Here is a 15,937-nt window from a genome sequence, read left to right as displayed (position 1 = left end):
CATCCATCCATCCGTCCACCCACCCGTCCATCTCCCCTGCCATCCACCCACCCATCCATCTCTCCTGCCATCCATCTCCCCTGCCATCCATGTCTCCTGCCATCCACCCATCCCCAACACATGTCCGTCCATCCATCCCGTGTGTCCAGGGAGCCTGGGGCAGCCCACGCTGGACAGGCACAGGGCAGGCTGCAGAAGGGGGAGCAGATCCTCCCAGCGACTGGTGGGTAACACTGTCCCTACATGTCCTGCTGGCTCCTAGCTGCATCCCTCGGCCTCTCTCAATGGGTCCATGGTACAGCTGACGCCCCTGGATGGGCCATGGGGCAGGCCAGGCAGGGCTGGTGCCAATCTGTCCGGGGGTGTCGCCCTGACCCACAGCCCGTGTCCGGAAATACAGATCTGCCCCACCTACATGTAACCCGCCAGGCTCGGGTGATGCGCACGGAGAAAGAAGCTGAGCGTACCTGGCAAATCGCGGCCTCTTCGCTGCGGCTGGCCGTGGCCTCTCCGGGCAGATTCCCTGCGGTGACGGGCCGTCGATAATCCGACGACAGCATCTCTCCCGTATGCGCCTCCGGCCCCCAACACCCGTCCGTCCGTCCTGCCTGCCTCTAGCCCCCCATCCCTCCACCCCCCGCTGGCTCTGCTCCCCCTTCCCTCTGTGCACACAGAGGTTTGCCAGCTGTGTGGGGAGGGGTCCCGGGGCCAGAGGGGGCCAGGGGGGGCAGGTCCCGACCCGGGGCTGATCCGAACCGCTTTTCCCTCTTTCCCCTGCAGTCAGAATGAGAACGGGACCCTGGCGGACAACGCAGCCACGCGGGAGCTGCCGGTTCTGCGCCCGGTCGGGGTCGTCGTGACCGGGTACCCCCCCCCCCGATTTCCCCTCCCCCGCTCCTCGTGCCCCGGCAGGCCCCTTTCCATGGGGGGCTGGGGTCCTCACAGACACTGACCCCCCCGCGTCTCCCCCAGGTTGGATTCGAGCACCTACGTCAGCGTCCCGTCGGAGCTGCCGGCGTGCCAAGCCATCGCCCACCGCTACCAGGTGACCGGCCGGCTGAGACCGGGCCCGCTCGGCGCAGCGATATCTGCGTACGCCGAGCTCCCGCCTGTCTTCTCCGCCTTTAACGCTGTCCCTCTTCCCCCCGCCCCCCCAGGTGCAGAATTTGGGGCCCCCCACTGTGCCCGTCACTGTGACCTTTGAACTCCCCATCCGGGCCGAACTCGGCTTCATCTGGGACGTATCTGTGAACCTCAGCAGTGGGGTGAGTGGGACGGAGGAGAGTGGGGTCTAGGGGTTACAGCCGGGGGGGCGGGGGCTGGGAGCCAGGACTCCTGGGTTCTCTCCTGGAATAACCTTCTCCATTGCCTGGTAGGAACATGGGTTCACATGCACCCGGCCTCTGACGCTCCGAATGGGGGCTGCCGCCCAGACCCCAAAGGAACCAGTGACAGTAAGATCAGAGCTGAGATGCAGCCACTTCTGGGGCTGGGCACACGGGGACCCCTCGCCCGGCGCTGGGACGCGGCCCCTCTGGGTGGGGGGGCTGGGCACACGGGGACCCCTCGCCCGGTGGTGGGACGCGGCCCCTCTGGGTGGCGGGGGCTGGGCACACGGGAACCCCTCACCCGGCCTGGGACGCGGCCCCTCTGGGTGGGGGGGGCTGGGCACACGGGGACCCCTCGCCCGGCCTGGGACGCGGCCCCTCTGGGTGGGGGGGGCTGGGCACACGGGGACCCCTCGCCCGGCGCTGGGACGCGGCCCCTCTGGGTGGGGGGGGCTGGGCACACGGGGACCCCTCGCCCGGCGCTGGGACGCGGCCCCTCTGGGTGGGGGGGGCTGGGCACACGGGGACCCCTCACCCGGCGCTGGGACGTGGCCCCTCTGGGTGGGGGGGCTGGGCACACGGGGACCCCTCGCCCGGCGCTGGGACGCGGCCCCTCTGGGTGGGGGGGGCTGGGCACACGGGGACCCCTCGCCCGGCGCTGGGACGTGGCCCCTCTGGGTGGGGGGGCTGGGCACACGGGGACCCCTCGCCCGGTGCTGGGACGCGGCCCCTCTGGGTGGGGGCTGGGCACACGGGGACCCCTCGCCCGGCCTGGGACGCGGCCCCTCTGGGTGGGGGTGGCTGGGCACACGGGGACCCCTCGCCCGGCCTGGGACGCGGCCCCTCTGGGGAGGAGCGGCTGTTTCCCGGCGCTTTGGGACAGGCGGTGGAGTCTGACTCTGGTTCCCTCTGCTCCCAGCGCGGGTGTCTAGGGGCGTCTGTCTGCACCCGGGTCCGGTGTCAGGTGGCCTCCCTGGCCGGTGGAGAATCCCGCAGCTTTAACTTCTCCGGGGAGCTGTGTAGGCCGGAGGACGGAGCTCAGGTACGCCCGGCGGGGGGCGCCCGCTGCGGGCGCGATGGGGCCACGCTGCCCCCCGCTGTCCCCACAGCTTACCCCCCTCTCTGTCCGTCTGTCCTCAAGCTGGAAGCCCGCAAAGTCTGGCTCCGCAGCGAAGCAGCCGTCAGCATCGACGAGACCAAATACTTCCAGATCCAGCCAGAGGAATTCCAGTACAGCCAGGTACGGGGAGCCAGGACGCCTGGGTTCTCTCCCGGCTCTGGAAGGGAAGTGGGGTCTAGTGGTTAGAGCGGGGGGGCTGGGAGCCAGGACTCCTGGGGCCCCTCCCTGCTCTGGGAGGGGAGTGGGGTCTGGTGGGTTATGGCTGGGAGCCAGGACTCCTGGGTTCTCTCCTGGCTCTGGGAGGGAAGTGGGGTCTAGTTGTTAGAACAAGGGGGGCTGGGAGCCAGGACTCCTGGGTTCTCTCCCCTAACCATGTCTCTCCTCAGATCACCACGGAGGTGGAGATAATTTCCCATTTCAATCCGGTCCCGGTGATTATCGGCAGCTCCATTGGGGGCGTCCTGCTTCTCGCCGTAATGGTCGGGCTCCTGTATAAGGTGTGTGTCCCCTCCCCAGCTCCTTGGCTGGCCTGACACCGGCCTGTCTGTCTGTCCATCCGTCCGTGAGCCGCCCTCCCTCTAACACCCCTCCCCCCACTCTTCTCTCTCCCCCAGTTCGGCTTCTTCAAGCGGAATCGGCCCATGGCCCCGGAGGAGACCCCAGGAGGGGAGACTGTGTCTGGGGGTCCGCAGGAAAACAACGCCCTGCCGGAGCCCCCCGCCACGCAGGGATCCACTGACCCCGAGGGGGTGTCGTGACACTGCAGCGGGGGGGCTGGGAGCCAGGACTCCTGGGTTCTCTCCCCAGCTCTGGGAAGGGAGTGGGGTCTGGTGGGTAGAGCAGTGGGGGTTGGGAGCCAGGACTCCTGGGTTCTATCCCCGGCTCTGGGAAGGGAGTGGGGTCTAGTGGTTAGAGCTGGGGGGCGGACGGACTGGGAGCCAGGATTCCTGGGTTCTCTCCCCAGCCGTGGGAGGGGAATGTTCTCATTTCAGAAAGTGTCTTTTGTCTGATTATTTTGTTCCAGGTTCTGCTCTGTGGTTTTCTTTGTTTTTAAACCGGAGGAAAAAACCGGAGACAAAACTGCTTTGGTCACTAATTTCTACCATGAACTGCTGTTTCTATCACACTCTCGGCTTCGTTGGCGCATGACGGGACCAGGGGGCAATTACTCCGACCTCCCTTCGGCGCTGAGATCCAGATCCAGGCTGCGGGCTCTGCCCTGCCCCTCTCACGGCTAGGAGAGTGGGGTTCAGCTCCCCCAGAGCCAGCTCACGTCTAGCTGCGGCCCATTTAAGGTCGTCCCCCAAATTCTGCAGCAAGGTCCCATCTCAAGCGGCTCTAAAATCCACACGCCGCGTCAGATCGACCTGACCATTGCTGTGCTGGGAGGAGACGCCAGGTGGAATATGGGGTGCAAATTTGGGGTTGATTAGTCCCGGGGTTCAGGAGATACAGTCCCTCCCCCAAAATTGGTCTGCTCTGGATAGACTTTTGGGGGCAAATATGGGGCTGTAGTCTAGGGGGTTCAGATTGTTGCCCCACAAAAAGCCTTGGCCAGTAGTAGGCACTGGATAGCATTTGGGGTGCTAAGTTGCGGTTCAGTAATTCAGGGGTTCTGTAGATCCTTCCCCCCCGAAACTGCCAGGCTGGTAGTTGGCACTGGATAGCATTTGGGGTGCAAATGTCAAGTTAGCGAATCCAGGGGGTCAGGAGGTACAGCCCCTCCCCTGGCAAACGCCCCGTCTTTAAAATATTCGGGTTCCCTGTGTGTTTTCTCGGGACCATCCACCGGCAACGGGTCTCCCACGATTCGCCCGGGCCTGAGCCAGCGACTCTCCGCCAGAGCCGGCCCCGGGAGCCCGGCGTTGGGAAGCCGCTGGGCTTTCTCCCTGCCGTCCCCGCGGGCCGGGCGCCGCGATTACGTCAGAGCCGCGGGGTGGCTGTGGGCAGCCGCAGAGCCGCGAACGTGGCAGAGCCCGACCGTCGCCCCCCCCCGCCCCGAAATGGCAAGATCATGAACCAGGCGCTGGCCAGCGGGTCCTGGGATCTGGCGGGGCCGCGGGTTGCCCGGTGTCGTGCCAGCCGGGGTCGAAGACGGGGTGGCCGGGGGCGCTGTGGAAGGGGAGCAGGCGGATCGGGGGCGTTGGGATGACCAGCTCCTCGGGCTGGAGCGGACGGTCTTCGTGAAGCTCGCCCAGCAGGGTCCGGCTGGGATTGTGCTTGGAGGGGAGACCCCCCAGGTGCTGCAGGGACTAGCGTGAGGGCAGGACCCCCCCCCGGCAGTCAGGGCTCGCCCCAGTGTCCCAGCTGTGCAGCTGTTCCCCAGCTGTCCTGCCCCAGAGGTGGCTGCATCTCGGCGCCAGGTGAGCTGTCCCCATGTGATGTTATATGCAGCTGTTCCCCAGCTGCCTCACCCCAGAGGTGGCTGCATCTCAGCGCCAGGCGAGCTGTCCCCATGTGGTGTTATACACAGCTGTTCCCCAGCTGCTATGTCCCAGAGGTGGCTGCATCTCAGAGCCGGGTAAGCTGTCCCCATGTGATGTTATATGCAGCTGTTCCCCAGCTGCCCCACCCCAGAGGTGGCTGCATCGCAGCGACTTTGCTCCCCAAGTCTCCCTGTTTGTGTCTCCCTGTTTGTGGGTAGGAAGGGGACTAACCCCGGGGGGGGACGTCTGTTTGGGATGAAGCCAGCAGCGGGCTGGGAGCAGTAGCGCCCCCTGCTGCAGGGGAGAGGCCGTGTGATGCGGAAATGTGCCCAGTGAACCACCCTGCTGTGAAGGAGCAGGAGTCCTGGCCTGGTCCCCTGACTCCTGCTGCGAGCGGTTACCCCGACGGGTCATTCAGCGGCACGGGGGCGGAGGGCAGCTATATTGGGGAAGTCTGGTTTACCCGGGGAGAGCTTTTTATTCCAACTGGTACCGGAGACTTCGCGGTGGGCAGGGGAGCTTTGATCCAGCCGGCTGGGAGCTGACCGACGCAGCGGAGCGAGGAAGGGGCCTGCCCCGGAGGCTGGTCCCCGGGTGATGCTGTGGCCCAAGTCACCTGGCAGAAGAGGGCGCGGGCGGGGCAGGGACGCGGCAGGGCTGGGTTTGTGATCGTGTCTTTGCAAGCCGTGGGTGCGTTTGCTCCTGACGTCCGTGACACGTTGATTCTGGGGGGCAGATTCCAGGGAACTGGGCCCGGATGCTTCCTTAGCTGGGGGCCAATAAGAGCTGAGAAATTATTCCCTCTACTGTGACGAAGTGGGACTTCTCGGTCGTATTTCTCTGATGCCGCTGCACGCCTCAGTTTCCCTCCGGACTTTGCACGGCTGGCCGGTGGTCGCAACGAGAGTTAAAAAGCTGAGGCAGGAGCCGCGAGGGGGGCGTGGAGTAGCCGAAACCGGCCCAAAGCGAGGGAGGAACCGGAGAACCCAAAGGGAGCCCAGCGGCTGAGCGGGACGTGCCGGCAGGGCCGAGCGCGTGATCCCAGCGTGGGTCGGCAGGAAGGGGAGAGGGGCTGGCTTCTGAGAGACCCAGCCGCTGTTACCCTGGGGGCTGGGGACAGGCTGGGACACGACGGATGTCGCCTCCGGGGGGAAGCAGGCCTGAAAGGCTCCGAAATCAGGTCTTGCTCTGGGTGGGGGCAAGAGGGGGTGGAGATGAAAGGAGGGGTCGAGGGAGGAGACAGCGATAACAGGGGGAGGTGAATGGGAGCAGTGGTAATGAACGTGCAAGTGAATAATGAACCCCAAAGCACTAAATGGATCCCGGCTGAGATCAGGGCCCTTATTGTGCAGTGATTTGGACAGAACCCAGGAGTCCTGGTTCCCAGGTCCCCCTGCTCTAACCACTAGACCCCACTCCCCTTCCAGAGCGGGCGAGAGAACCCAGGAGTCCTGGCTCCCAGCCCCCCTGCTCTAACCCACCAGCCCCCACTCCCCTCCCAGAGCCGGGATAGAACCCAGGAGTCCTGGCTCCCAGCCCCCCTGCTCTAACCCACCAGCCCCCACACCCCTCCCAGAGCCGGGATAGAACCCAGGAGTCCTGGCTCCCAGCCCCCCCAGCTCTAACCCACTGACTCTGGCCTCAGCAGCATGCAGTGGCAGGGAGTTCCCCAGGACACGCTCATGCGGCACATGGGAGGCTTCCTCCAGTGCCCCCTCGTTCAGGTGTCCCAGGAGAGGGAGAACAGCAGCCCCCCCCCCATCTGTCTTTTCTATTCCATCCATTTGTGGAGAATGCTGGGGCGGGGAAACTATCGTTTTAGGAACACTAGGCGTGACTCAGTTTCCCCACCCACTGTGTACGGCTACCCACGAGGCTACGTTCTTCTCTGGGGCCAGGGCTCGGTGCTGGAAGCCTGGACGCAGGCGCAGCTGGGTACGAATGATCGATCAGAGCTCCCCAACACGTGAGTGACGATTACGGGAGACTCGGGGCCACGGACATCAGGAAACCCTCGGCCACTGGGGCAGCTGCTTCCGCCTCTGTCGCCGGCCCTGGGCGTTCCCGAGTCACAGCCCTGCGGAGCAGGAGACGACTCAGTGTCCTGCATGGCCACAGCCCCCAGGGCGGATCGTCCGGCACCCCCACGATTTCCCACAGGCCGGCAGCAAGCCGGTTTCCACAGGGCGATCGCCGTTGGTGTCTCCACTGTGCGGGCCGCTCTCACGCCGGCGTCCCCCAAAGCTCTGTGGCTGCGGCTCGTGGGCCCAAGCCGGCCCACCGCTGCCATGGGGCCCGTCAGGGCTTGATCCTCAGGCTCCGTCCGCAGCTGCTCCGGGGATGCCAAGAGCACCCTTGAATTCTTTTCATTGTGTCCCTCAGCCAATTGCCCTCGAAGGAAACCCCGCGTCCCCCTGTGTCGGGGCTCATCCTGCAGGGCTGCGAACGCCAGAGGCTCGCCCGCCCGGGATCTGCCACGTAACGGTCACGGGAGCAGGGAGGGGGCTGCGCGGGATCCAAGCTTCTTGTGGCGATGGTGGCCACCGAAAAGTACCGCCCGGGTTGGGGCAGCTGTCGAAAAGAGGTGTGAAAATGGTGGCGGGGGGCAGGGGGGGGATGCTTATGCGGCGATCATTACAGCAAACGGGGAAAGTCTACCCCCTTTGGTGGCCATCGTGGATTTCAACACTGAGCAACGGCATCTAGGTTTACGCTCGTACAATCAATCCACCTTTCATGTGGACTGCTGGCAGCTGGTGGCCCTCAGGGCCCCCACAGAATATTTTGAGGCCACAGCTGCTCCCTCAATTTCATACAGACATGACGAAAAGGGAACACGGCAGAGGGGGCCCATCTCGGGACTGGCCGCTCCCATACTCCGGGCAAGGGAGATGCTCTCCTGGTGGGCAGTGACCTCCGTGAAACGGTGGATCGCACTCCCTCAGATGGGACCCGCCGTCAGATAGAGGTACTAGGGGCTGAGCATATCACATGCCCGGAGGAAGCTGCTCCAGATAGACAGAGGGGGCTTCTGTGGCAGATTTCTGTTACCAATCTGCCTGGGGTGTCAGGTGATCAGGCTGAGGCCGCAGGATCCTTAAGGGAGGAGATGACGGAACACGCCAAGCGTCGAAGTTTTCAAGCTTTATTAATAAAATAATAAAATAACAGCGGAGGGTGATGGGTGATCTCCACGTCACTCAAAGGAAGAAGGAAAAGCATTAATGCCCCAAGCCCTAACCCACTTTCATACTCACACACGCACTCCCCGAGGCTGGCCGAGCCTGGGTGTAACGTAAGAAGAAGAGGGGGCGAAGGGTGGATGGGAGTTCTTGTTCTGGGCCCAGGTCATCCAGGGTCGGCTGTAAATCTCCGATTTGCCTCAGCTCCCAGGAGGGTTTTTAAGTCCTGGGGTCTCCTTCAGGGACCTTTGTTCCCCATGCTCTGTGTACCAGTTCAAACTGGCCTTCCGTGGCTTCCTCAGTTTTCCCCAAACCCCATTGGCTTCAGGGCCGTGTGACGGTTATTTTTCCCTGAGGGCCACCAGCTGCCAACCTGTCACATGAAACGTGGGTTGATTGTACGAGAAAAAAGAGTTACGTACCTTTTGTAACTGTTGTTCTTCGAGATGTGTTGCTCGGATCTATCCCAGTGCACGGCTGTCGGAAACTTTTCCCGTCGGGCCGGCTGCGGAGCCCCCTGGAGTGGCTCTATATACGACCCTGCCGGCCTGACCCCCCGTCAGTTCCTTCTTGCCGGCTACTCCGACGGAGGGGAAGGGAGGCGGGTTTGGAACGGGCATGAGCCACACATCTCAAAGAACAACAGTTACAAAGGTGAGTAACCATTTTTTCTTCTTCTTCGAGGGCTCGCTTGTATCGGTTCCAGTTAGGTGACTCCCAAGCCTTACCTAGGCGATGGGGTCCGAGTCAAGGCATGGCAGACTGCAGTGCTGCTCTGCCGAAGGCCGCATCATCCCTAGATGGACGGACGATGGCGTCGTGCGACGTGAAAGGCTGTTGATGAGGCCTGCGCCCTCGTGGAGTGAGCCGTAATGGCAGGCGGAGGAGCCTTCACCAAGTCGTAACAAGCACGAATTCATCCGCTCTGCTAAGGCAACGAGCGGCTGGGTTGTCTTGCGGAACGGCTTCGTGCGGTCGATATAGAAGGCGAGCGCCCTCCTAACATCCAGCGCGTGTAGCTGTTGTTCTTGAGGGCCATTGCGAGGCTTTGGATAGAAAACTGACGGGAAGATGTCCGGGCTGATATGGAAATGGGACACCACCTTGGGAAGGAAAGCTGGTTGAGGTCTAAGTTGTACCTTGTCCTTATGAAAAATAGTGTACGGAGGCTCCGAGGTGAGGGCCCGCAGTTCAGAGACACGTCGTGCGGGGGTGATAGCCACCAGAAAAGCAACCTTCCAAGAGAGGTAGAGGAGTGAACAAGAAGATAACAAGAAGGGAGGGCCCATGCGGCGGGAGAAGACTAGATTAAGGTCCCAGGCTGGGATAGGGGGCTTCAATGGGGGATGTATCTTCTCCAGTCCTTTTAGGAAATGACCCACGATGGGGTGAGCGAACACCGAACGCCCAAAATCACCTGGGTGAAAAGCCGGGATGGCCGCGAGGTGGACCTTGAGAGAACCAATGCCAGACGCTGGGCTTTCAGGTACAGAAGATACTCTAGGGTACAAGGGATGGAGCCTGGAGCGGGAGCACCTGCCTTTGGATGCACCAGCTGGAGAACCTGTTCCATTTTGCCCTGTACGTGGCCCTAGTAGAGGGCTTGCAGCTTTCCAGAAGTATTTGTCTCACCGGCTCCGAACAGGCGAGTTCTGTCTGATTCAGCCACGGATTCTCCAGGCCGTGAGGTGGAGAGACTGAAGGTCTGGGTGAAGGAGGCGACCGTGGTCCTGTGTAATGAGGTTGGGATTGAGAGGTAGCCGTATCGGTGACTGGACCGACAAGTCCATGAGGGTGGGGTACCAGTACTGGCGAGACCAAGCTGGGCCACCAAAATGACGTCCGCCTTGTCCCTGTGGACTTTGAGAGGCACCTTGTGGATGAGCGGGAATGGCGGGAAGGCCATGGGATCATGAACGCACCTGCGACCGAGCCTGGGCTGTGACTCCGGAAGGAACAAAAGGTTGGGCACTTCCTGTGGGCCCGTGTGACAACCTGGTCGATTTGAGGAAACCCCCAACGGCGGAAGACGGAGTGGATGATGTCCGGGCGAATCGACCACTCGCGCCCGAGGAAACGGCTGCTCAGACCGTCCGCCAGCACGTTCTGAATGCCCGGCAGGTATGAGGCCTGGAGGAGTGGGCTAGACAAAATCCCCACAGCAGGAGGGCTTCCTGACAGAGACGAGCCGGCTCCACCTTGCCTGTTTATATAGAGCATGGCCGTGGTGTTGTCCGTCAGTACCGCTATGCAGTGGCCCTGCAAGCCAGGCAGAAAAGCTTGGCGGGCCGAGGCGGATCGCCCTGAGTTCTTTGACCTTGATATGCAGAGCTCAGTTCCACAGGCCCCGAGCTGCCAGGCGCTTCCCAGATGTGCTCCCCAGCTCAACACGGACGCGTCTGTTACCAAAGTCAAGGTGGGTTGGGGTGTGTGAAAAGGAAACCCGGTGCCTACCGTGCGGGGATTCAGCCACCGCCGGAGGGAATCGAGGGTGTGCCGGGGGATGGTCAGCACCACGTCCAGACTGTCGCGGCCTGGGGGGTACACGGACACGAGCCACGCTGGCAAGGGTCTGAGTCGCAGCCTGGCGTGTTGGACCATGTATGTGCAGGCCGCCATCTGGCCTAACGGCCGGAGACACTGCCTCGCTGTGGTGGTGGGGAAGCTGCAAAGGGTGCCGATTCTCTGCGAGAGGGCCAGGTGACGCGTCTCTGGCAGGAACGCTCTCGCTTGAGACACATCCAGAACGGCCCCGATGAACTCTATCCTCTGAGTTGGAGCGAGCACTGATTTGCTGACATTGAGAATGATACCTAAATGTTTGAACGTGTCCCTGACTGTCTGCACCTGCGATTCCACCTGCTGGCGGGAGCGGCCCCCGAGGAGCCAGTCGTCCAGGTAAGGGCAGACATGCACTTGGTGAAGACCCCAGGCGCTGTGCAAAGCCCGAACGGGAGGGCCGCGAAGTGGTCATGCACCTTGTTCACTACGAACCGTCTGTGAGCGAGGAGAGCCCTGGACCTCCTGGACGAGAAGTTGCTCATGAGAGGGGTCCCTGAAGAGGGACGGGCAAGGGGGATGGGAGGGTGGGGAGGAACAGAATTGGATAGGATATCCGCCTCTACCGTGCGGAGCAGCCACCGGTCCGACGTAATAAGGGACCATGCACGGTAGAAGTGGGATAGACGGTTCAGGAAGAGAGGATAATAGCCCGGGTTGTGGACTGGTAATCTCTCCTCGTGCACACCTTCAAAAGGGGCGCTTAGGGCCCGGGAGGGGGGTTTGGATTGCCCCGGCCCTGCCCAGAAGGAAGACGTGACAGCTTGCGTCGATTGTATCTGCTCCTCCTACGAGAGAAGTCCTGTCTGGGCCTAAGGAGGAAAGGCCACTGCTGGGTGGCCTGCGGTTTAAAAGGGCTTCCTTTGGGTCGCCAGAGGGACTTTATTGTCTTCCGGGAGCCCTTTAGGCTATGCAGTCTGGAATTTGTTTGTTCAGCAAATAGCCCCTGGCCATCAAAGGGAAGGTCCTGTAGGTCTGCTTGACCTCTGGGGGAAGACCAGAGGACTGGAGCCAGGCATTGCAGCTCATTGCAATCCCGGACGCCAGAGTCCGTGGCATCAAGGGAGCCTTGGAGGGAAGTCTGGGCCAGAGCATGGTCACGGGGATTGCCCCTCCGCAGGGGCTGGCTACTGGCTTAATTTCCTCCAGCCTCCTCCTGGCTCCGACACTTGAGCTCTGGCTCCAAGTTCCCAGCTCCCAGGCATCTCCCCCAGCAGCTCCCTCTCCCCCAGCTCTCCTGGCCTGCTTTCCCTCCACCCTTATGGAGACCCAGCCCCGCCCCAGGTGGGTTTGATCCCCAGTTCTGCCTACACCCACCAGGTGCCACCCGGGGACCTAATGGGGCTCAGGTTCCCAGTAACCCTTGGTTAACAGCGTGGGGTTTATACACCTAGACCACGACATCGAGACTATCTCTGGTGGCAGCGAGGAAACTGTCTCAGTATAGACTGAGCGTTACCAGTGCTGTGCTGTCTGCCTGAGTCTGCAGGCAGCCTGGGCTGTTAGCTCTGTGAGGTGGGAATGGCCTTATTCAGCACATTTGTGTGTTGACTCTGAAACATAATGACGACTGTTTCACTGTCAATGTGATTAGCTGCTTCACTGCTGGTCATCTGAGCAGGGGCACCCAGCCAACCTGCCCAACCATCCTAGCTGAATGTAGGGGCTAAAGCAGGGATGGGGTCAGGTAGTTAGTTACTGATAAGGGTTGGGAAGGTGGGGAATGAGGAATTCAAACCCATCCCCCAAATGCCCCCCCCCCCCCCGGGTCCTCCCGCTGGAACAGCCAATTAACCCAGTGAACATCAGACTTGCTCACTTCTGCCCGAGTCCCCCTCGCGTTCTCTCTCTCTCTCTGGTTCCCGTTTTCTCTCTCTCGGGTTTTCTCCCTGTTGTTCTTTGGGAAGAGTTGCAGTTCCCCCCCGATGTTATTAAAACACAGACACGGGCCCTTCTCCCCCCTGGGCTCTTTCCTCTCCCCACAATCCTCACCCTGCATGATTCAAAAGCACGTGACCATCAGCAAACCCCGCCCCAGAGTATGTTGGGCCGTGTCCTTTGCCTCAGTTTCCCCCCTTGAGGTGGGACAGTCGGACAAACAAATGCCCCTTAACACATCCCTCCCCTCTCCCTTGCCGCACCCCACTCACAGTTAGCTAGCGAAGGCTGAGAGTTGTCATCACGGTGGGCTCACCTCGCTCCCCGGGGTGCGGGGGGCTTGAGCAAGAACTCTGATACTGCTGGCCAACGCTGCTGCTGGCCACTATCCCTCGGCCACCTTCTCTAGGCCGAATCTCCACTGCTGCGACATCACGTTCCCAGAGGCTGCCGCTTGCTTCAGCTCTCGGTGACTTCAGCAGCGGGCCCCTTTCGCTGTCCCCAAACTAGGCCTAAGGCCCAGCCCCTGGACTGGCCAGCTACCAACACCCGTCCCCTCCCCTGCTCCTCTTCCCTGGGCTTTGGCCCCTCTATCCCTTCCTAGCAAGTAAGGTTCAGGTGAGGGTGACCCGGTCGATCAGGGCCGGCGAAGCACAGGCCTGCTGCCCTTTGCTCGTACAGTCAGGCTAATAGCCCTTTACTGCCCTGCATTCGATACCAGAGTGATCTGTAACCCAGCGCCAGCCGCAGTCCATCACTTGGGCCATGCACAGGGGCGGAGAAGGCATGTTTCTGCAACCACGGTCTGCTCCTGAAGCTTTCTCCCGCAGCTCGTCACTCAATGCCAGGGGAGAGCACGTTCAGCCCCTGCTGGCAATCATAACATACGTCCGTAGACGCCCTGAATTACTTTCAAAGGGTCCCTCCCCTGGATGCGTGTGCTGTCCGTACGGTCAGGGGAAAGATCAGGGGAAACCTGAGGTCCCTTCCAACCCTGATATTCTATGATTCTTTGGGGAGGGATAGCTCAGTGGTTTGAGCATTGGCCTGCTAAACCCAGGGTTGTGAGTTCAATCCTTGAGGGGCCCATTCAGGGATCTGGGGCAAAAATTGGGGATCGGTCCTGCTTTGAGCAGTGGGTTGGACTAGATTCCTCCTGAGGTCCCTTCCAACCCTGATATTCTATGACCAGAAACGATTCCACACTCGCATTACTGAGTTCGTTTTCTCTTCGCTCCCTAGGTTCAGCTGCAGGGCAGAACTTTTCAGCTTCCCAGGTACAGGGGACTAAATACCGAGAAAAACGGCCCGAACAGGATTTTGGTTGGCGTAGAAACACATTGTGAGCGTTTAACACCATTGCATGTTAATATTTACTAACGCCTGGCAGCGGCGGCCCTGCAGCCAGGGCCCTGCCAGCCAGGTGCCAGCGCGGGGCTGTTGGAAAGCTGGAACGAGGAGTCGGGGATTACAAGAGGGTGTGATGCTTGGTACCCTCATTGTGACAGGATGCTGGTGTTACGTTTGGCACCGCGCCTGCCTTGTGAGGGAGCATTTTGTAAGACCCCCCGTTGGATTGTGTGTGGTGTCATGGTATGGGGAGTTATGAAGCTTTGCGGTGTGTGTGTGTTACTGAAATATGTGGTGAGGTTGGGAACACCCACAACCAGCCTTTCAGTTACAGCAATAGCCAGAGGGCGTTTATAGCTCATCGACACACAATTCGAGAGACTTCTGGGAGGAGGCACGTATGCCCTGGGGGCCAACGATCGCACGTCACAGCAAAGATCTTTCCAGCAAGCTGGAAGAACATATGAAAGAGAGGCGGTGACAACCTCCCTTGACCTCTTCCCTCCCCCCCCCCCCAAACTCAACACCTGGAAGAAGATCTGGAGGACAAAGACTTTGAACTGGCAAAGTTTGGTCCCAGGCTGGCAGGCAGTCCCAGCCCGTGTATTGAGGAGAGCGTACCATCTGTGGGGGAGACATTGTTTGCACAAAACTCTTGCTTGGAGTAAAAGTTTAGGATTTAGAATGTGTGTTTACTTTTCATTTACTTAAGGTGACCTTTATGTCGACCTCTTATAATCACTTACAATCTGTCCTTCTGTCGTTAATAAACCTGTTTTATTTTTTACCTACAACAGTGTGTTTTGGTTGACGTGCTTGGGGAATCTCAACTCAGGTTAACAAGGGCTAGCGCACCGCCACTATCCTTTTGTCGGAACAGCAATCTAGGTAATGAGCGCACAGCGGTCAGGCTTCTGACCAGGGCAGGATGGTACAGCTCTGGGGTCCTAGGCTAGGGAGCTGGGGGGAATTGGCTGGAGCCCCTCTCTTGTTCATGAGTGGCTGGGAGATCATTCATGTAACCCAGCTGGGTGTGTCCCTGCCGATGGATGGCTGTGTAAGCGCAGGGATTTACAACGGAGATTTACGAGACGTGACATCAGCATCACAGTGTGAGGGGCAGCCCAGGTTGGTGGGAGCAGCAGTGCCACGGTCCAGGTTGCACCCCGGGCACCCCGTCACAGAGGGCTCTTGAGTAGAAGGCCTTGGTTTACAGCTGCGTATACATGTCTGCAGCAGCACAAGGGTTAAACTGAGGAAGGGTTTGGCAGAACCTGGATTCCCAAGGATCTGGATGGAGAAACTGAGTCACGACTCAGGATTCTGGGAAATTACAGCAAATATTTTTCTTTATTGAGCAAAGTAAAATAAAATCCTCAGAGAAGCAGAAGCCCTGGGCTGAAGCTCAGTAGCCACTGGGCAGCCAGGGGCAACAGCAGTTTGCAGACAGCGGTATTGAAGGGATACAGCAGGTTGGTGGGACAGAGGGCTCAGCGGGTCTCTGATGGGATAACTCTTGATGTACATCGGTGTGTGTGAGAGCAGACTTCACCCCTCCCCAACAAGCCTGTCCCTTCATTTATGCTCTGGAAGGCGTTTTAGGTGCACTTTGCTCAGGTGAGAATGACAACACCAGGTGCAATCTGGATCCACTCCTGTTCGAGCTCTGGAAGGGGAGTGGGGTCTAGTGGGTTAGAGCACGGGGGGCTGGGAGCCAGGACTCCTGGGTTCTATCCTCAGCTCTGAGCAGAGTAACCTAGCTATTGTAATTAGTAAATATTCTTTATCCTAGTCAAGACAAACCCATTGGAGGATGGGGCTTTGGGGGAGTAGGTTGCTGAAGGGAAAACCCTCCAATACCTCTGGGAAGGAGGGTGAATACACTGTAGTGAGTGAGTATCTCATGGTCTCAGCTCGCTGCTTTTTCAGCCCTATCCCAACCCCCCGCGGCCTGTCTCAGCTGACCGTGCCGGCTTTGCCTGGTCGCTGGGTGAGGTTAGTGTGGCTCTCAGAACAGTGCCGTGAAGCTGGCTAGCCCGCGGTATATGCTGGTAGCCCCAAGGCTGGGATGGCTTTGGTCCCCACCCCCACTAG

At 60.5% G+C, this 15,937-nt stretch overlaps 1 protein-coding gene across 4 annotated transcripts in view; it reads left to right on the top strand.

Annotated features, from left to right (window-relative positions):
• LOC140912289 (integrin alpha-X) overlaps positions 1-14,637 on the top strand; it is a 33,244-nt gene extending 18,607 nt beyond the window's left edge. The window contains exons 23-32 of one of the 4 annotated variants that reach the window (XM_073346480.2): positions 781-864; positions 973-1,045; positions 1,158-1,265; positions 1,377-1,454; positions 2,248-2,370; positions 2,470-2,568; positions 2,835-2,945; positions 3,063-4,969; positions 13,736-13,835; positions 14,178-14,637. In XM_073346480.2, coding sequence (XP_073202581.2) covers positions 781-864; positions 973-1,045; positions 1,158-1,265; positions 1,377-1,454; positions 2,248-2,370; positions 2,470-2,568; positions 2,835-2,945; positions 3,063-3,206 — 820 coding nt within the window. In that variant the 3' untranslated portion in view covers positions 3,207-4,969; positions 13,736-13,835; positions 14,178-14,637. Of the gene's footprint in view, positions 1-780; positions 865-972; positions 1,046-1,157; positions 1,266-1,376; positions 1,455-2,247; positions 2,371-2,469; positions 2,569-2,834; positions 2,946-3,062; positions 4,970-13,735 lie in introns of all 4 variants that reach the window. The other 3 variants (XM_073346481.2, XM_073346479.2, XM_073346478.2) reach the window with 3 other exon arrangements.
• Positions 14,638-15,937: the final 1,300 nt, after the last annotated feature.

Source organism: Lepidochelys kempii, chromosome 6 (assembly GCF_965140285.1).
Source record: "Lepidochelys kempii isolate rLepKem1 chromosome 6, rLepKem1.hap1, whole genome shotgun sequence".
NCBI classification, from domain to species: domain Eukaryota; kingdom Metazoa; phylum Chordata; order Testudines; family Cheloniidae; genus Lepidochelys; species Lepidochelys kempii.
Note: the sequence above shows the minus strand (reverse complement) of the source record. Positions and strands in the feature narration are given on the sequence as shown.